Source organism: Leiobunum rupestre, chromosome 6, assembly GCF_980474605.1.
Source record: "Leiobunum rupestre chromosome 6, qqLeiRupe1.1.hap1, whole genome shotgun sequence".
Classification (NCBI taxonomy): domain Eukaryota; kingdom Metazoa; phylum Arthropoda; class Arachnida; order Opiliones; family Sclerosomatidae; genus Leiobunum; species Leiobunum rupestre.
In genome coordinates this window covers 27,694,549-27,699,219 of record NC_143389.1, presented here as the reverse complement: position 1 = coordinate 27,699,219, position 4,671 = coordinate 27,694,549, and the positions used below count along the sequence as shown (strand labels likewise).

Genomic DNA, 4,671 nt, shown 5'->3' with positions numbered 1-4,671 from the left:
TTCAATGGTTTTCTGTTCATACAGTAAATAAATTCGATAGCCTCTTGCATGAAATGCGTATCCAACTATTATTTCCGGTTTTGCACTCCTCGCTAATTTATTTCGATGCTGGCTGGGTATGTGTACAAACGATAAACAGCCAAATTGCCTCAGGTGTCGCAGTCCAGCTCGAGGGGCTAACCACTGTCAGATGGCCTGTACACTGATTACGCGTACTCAACAATGATAAAGGTACAGACCTTAAAGATTACGCGTAATCCCATTAGTACAGTCAAAGGGACGGGCTTGTACACCGATTACGCGGAGTGACTAGCCCCTCGGTCAAGCTTTCTTTGGGAATTTTATCATATAATTTTACAGGTGGCAGCTTGTTGTAAGATATGTAACAGCATATACAGCTTCACCCCAGAATGTCTGAGGCCAATTCGAATCCTCTAACAGACTTCATACTCCATTCATGACGGTCCTATTATAGCGATCCGCCACACCATTCATTTGTGGGGAGTAGACATCCGTTCTTCCGGTATGAGCCCCATCTTTCCAGCAGCATTCTTCAAATTGCTCAAGTCCATTATCTGTTCTTAGCTCCTTCAATTTTTTCCCTGTTTGGCGCTCAGCCCATAACTTGAACAGGAGATACTTGTCATATGTTTCCTTCTTAGATACCATTGTATAAACTCGGGCATACCGTGAATCATCATCAAGGAACGTAATATAATATCGTGCACCACCCATTGATGCTACAGGTGATGGGCCCCATACTTCCGAATGAACCAGCTGCATTACATGGTTTGATTTAATGTCAACAATTCCTCTACATGGTGACTTGGTGGCCTTCGACAATTCACATGGCGTGCAGGATTCAATTGCTGATATATTTAAATCTGCAATGCCATTTACTAACCTCTTCTTTGATAATTCCACGAGTTTTCGAACACTTGGGTGTCCAAGTCGTTTATGCCATAGCATTACAGATGATAAACTTATATGCTTTTTTTGTACTGGTATACTCTCGACATCTGTTCGTACGGAGCCATCTAATATATGTAAGTGGCTTTCTTTCAGATGCGCTAAAATTATATCTTCCCCGTCGGAGTTATATATCTTCACATTTCCCCTCTGAATTATGGCCTCATAACCTAATTGATCGATCCTTCTTGCTGCAAATAAATTTCGCCGATAGTTTGGCACATAAATAACTTCTCGTAGATAAATTAATTGTTCTTGCTCCTTGCCTCGAACCATTAACGCTACATCTCCGACTCCTACGGCTTGTGCTACACCCGGAGCTATATCAATGGGTGCACTTATTTCTTGATAGTACCAACGTTCGTTCCTGGCTTGTACTCAAGACTGGCGTTAGGGGGGAGGGTAAGCGGGGCAAGAGTGCCTCGGCCCGGCCTCCGTAAGGGACCCTCTGGCCCGGGTGCCTAAAATAAATATTTTGACTATTTCCAAAAAACCATATTTTGTAGTAAAAATATTTGTGGGCGGGAAGGGGCCTGATAACGCTTACCTAGGGCCTGAAAATCCTAGCGTCAGCCCTGCACGTACTACATGCCGCATCTAGGAGTCACAAGATCATCGAGCGCAACAACAAAATTGAGAGTTGTTTTGGATGCGTCTTCCCATATTCGAAATGTCCCATCTTTAAACGACTGTCTGTTGAAGTTAGTGCTGAGGTTCCGAATTCATGAAATAGTGGTTGTAACGGATTTGGAAAAGGCATTTCTACAGGTCGAACTGTTCTCAGAAGATCAGGACGCGGTAAGATTTTTGTGGACGAAAGAAGAGAATTACTGACCTAAGATTGGAGGTTTCGAGGTAATACGTATGACGAGAGTGCCCTTCGGGGCCACTAGTTCACCGTTCCTTCTCATGGCAACCATTAAAACCCATTTAAAGAAATATGACGTCAAAAGACCAGAAATAGTCGCTCTCAGTAGATACCTCTATGTGGATGACTTGCTCTCAGGTTCCAAACACGTGAAAAAAAAAAGCGCAGGAAGTAATGAATCAGGCCGGAATGAAATTGAGAAAATGGTGTTCGAATTCGAAGGAGCTCAGAGATGCGTGGGAACAAACTGGTAAAACCGAAGATAATATATCGAGTGAGAGCGAAGTGAAAATACTGGGATTACAATGGAAACTTAATGAGGAAAATTTCGGTTTCAACTTATCCAAAATTCGAGAAGTCACGAGTGAAATGAAGAAAATCAAGAGAAACGTGCTTAGCGCGATAGCCCAAATATTCGATCCAATCGGAATTCTAGCACCCTTTGTGATTCACGCAAAAATATTTATGCAAGCCATATGGGAATCGAGGTGTGATTGGGACGACGATCTACCGTCCAATATTGGGCAACTTGCAAGAAATTAAAGTACAGATGTATTATTTTAGCCAATTCAACGAGGAAAGAATTTACGAAGAACTACACTGCTTCAGCGATAGTAGTACCAAGGCGTACGTCGCTGTGGTATATGTCCGCTACGTCACTGTTTCTAATCAATTTGGTGTGTCACTGGTAACCTCGAAATCAAGAGTCGCAACTTTAAAAAATCCCATGTTCACTTCCGAGACTTAAGCTTATGGCGTCTCTTCTGGGCACTCAACTTACAAGGTACACCAAGGACGTATTTTCAGAGACAATTAAAACCCACATGTGGACAGACTCTATGATTGTGATGAACTGGATAAAGGGAGAGGATAAAACCTGGAAACTGTTTGTTTCGAATAGAAGGGTAGAGATAAGGAGAATATCAGAACCAAATAATTGGTCGCACTGCCCAGGCAGTGATAATCCTGCTGACTTTCTGACTAGAGGTATGTCAGCTTCCGGAATTGCCAAGAGTAATTCGTGGTGGAACGGACCAACTAGGTTTAAATTGAAAAAAAAAAAACGTATTGGCCCAATAACGTCGGTACTGCAACCGACACCGAATTAAATGACATTCAAGTAGAAATAAAAAAGACAGTTGTCAGTACCAGAGGCAACTCCAGACAAATATTTGGGGGGGGGGGGGGCACCGTCATAGATTAGACATAAAAAACAGACACTTGTGTATTTGTATACCCAATAACCCATACACCGTAATACTACTTACAATACTAGAAAAGTGGTCTAGGGGAAAGAGGAATACTGGGCCTTGATTTAGGTAAAGAGAGTCCACCCCTGGCACTGTAGGTATTAGTGCACCATAGGCATTCTATAAAACCATAAAACTCTATAAAGCTTTTTAGACAGTTTTAGAATATTTTTATAAGAAAGCACTTGCATTTGATTTGATAAAGTTCCCATAAAACTTATCGTTTGTCCCTTATATATACTAGGTTTAGTTTCGACGAAAACTACGACGCCATCGTTGAACGGTTGCACTACAACCGTAATTTCATAAATAGGCTTACTAAAATAATTTTATCACTAAGATACTTGTGACTTACCATAATCGCATACGTGCACCCAAACAAGTTAAAGCAGCGACAAAAACTAGGTTTTTGTGTAGTTATGAATTTTAATTATAAAGTAACAATAACATTTCCTGAAGTTTAATAAAAAAAACACCATGTATCGTACATTTTCCATTGGCCTGGCTCGCGCCCTTGCCTCCTCTAGAAGAAGGAATGGAAACGGCCGTCAACGCCTCGCCGTTAAGCACTGCAGCTGCCGCGGCCTTGAAATTTATCTCCGAATACGGGTCTCCATTTTCCAGTAGTGAGTCAATGACTCGGCTTGCAGCATATCGGTGACGGTTGAAGTTCCGCTATTAAAGCTCTGGCAAATTTATCTCCACAGGAATACATTACGTAGCTCTTCTGTAGCTGCAGTATCTCTTGCATGTAAAAGACCGTGACGGCATGTAAACCGTAAGCTGTACTGATTTCCTACACGTATATTAAAATGATACTCATCGTAAATATCAACTATTTTGCCCCCCCCCCCTGGAGCCGCCCCTGTACAGTACAGTGTACAAACTTCTAGCAGCCACTGCTTATATCTATCGATATATCGATCGCGTCATGAAATAAATTCGAATAGGACCATTCAGCGCTGAAGAACTACGTAATGCAAAAAAAATTTGATTAAGGCAATTCAACTTGAAGATTACGAGCAGGAGATTGTAGCTTTAAAAGAAAACATTGATGAAAATAAACCAGCGACGGGATTGGAAATACCAATGTTAATTAAGAAATATTCTAACATTGCTACCTTGAAACCATTTCTCGAAGAAAGAGGAAATTTTACGTGCTGAAGGCAGATTGGAAAAACATCCGGACATGACATACGAAGAAATATTTCCCATCATTATTGGTTAAAAACAGAGATTTGCGGAATTGTTAGTGTTAGAAAGCCACGAGCGAGTATATCACGGAGGATTAAAAGCTACATTCACCCAACTGAGGTCAAGATTTTGGATTATTGCCGGAAGGCAATCAAAACGGTCACAACTACAAAAATTTAGTTTATGCAAGAAGTTTAAAAGCAAACCGCTGGGACGTTCCAGTGGCCCTTTACCTAAGGAGAGAATTAACGAAGTACCTCCTTTCCATTCGGTCGGAATCGACTTTACGAGACCACTCTACCTAAAAGACAATACAACTCAAAAGGCTTAATGTACGTGTCTCTATTTACGTGTGTTGTGAGCAGAGCGATCCACCTAGAGTTAGTGCTG

General features: G+C 41.4%; 2 protein-coding genes across 2 annotated transcripts; both read left to right on the top strand.

Annotated features, from left to right (window-relative positions):
• The first annotated feature begins 1,557 nt into the window (after nt 1-1,557).
• LOC149940564 (uncharacterized) lies at nt 1,558-2,091 on the top strand. The gene is made up of 2 exons (XM_090179316.1): nt 1,558-1,767; nt 1,810-2,091. Exons 1-2 carry the CDS (start codon nt 1,558-1,560, stop codon nt 2,089-2,091), a joined length of 492 nt encoding a protein of 163 aa, XP_090035442.1.
• A 498-nt stretch (nt 2,092-2,589) lies between these two features.
• Nucleotides 2,590-4,612, top strand: LOC149940563 (uncharacterized). Its single transcript, XM_090179315.1, has 3 exons — nt 2,590-2,879; nt 3,547-3,713; nt 4,341-4,612. The coding sequence occupies exons 1-3, from the start codon at nt 2,590-2,592 to the stop codon at nt 4,610-4,612; spliced, it is 729 nt and encodes a 242-aa protein (XP_090035441.1).
• Nucleotides 4,613-4,671: the final 59 nt, after the last annotated feature.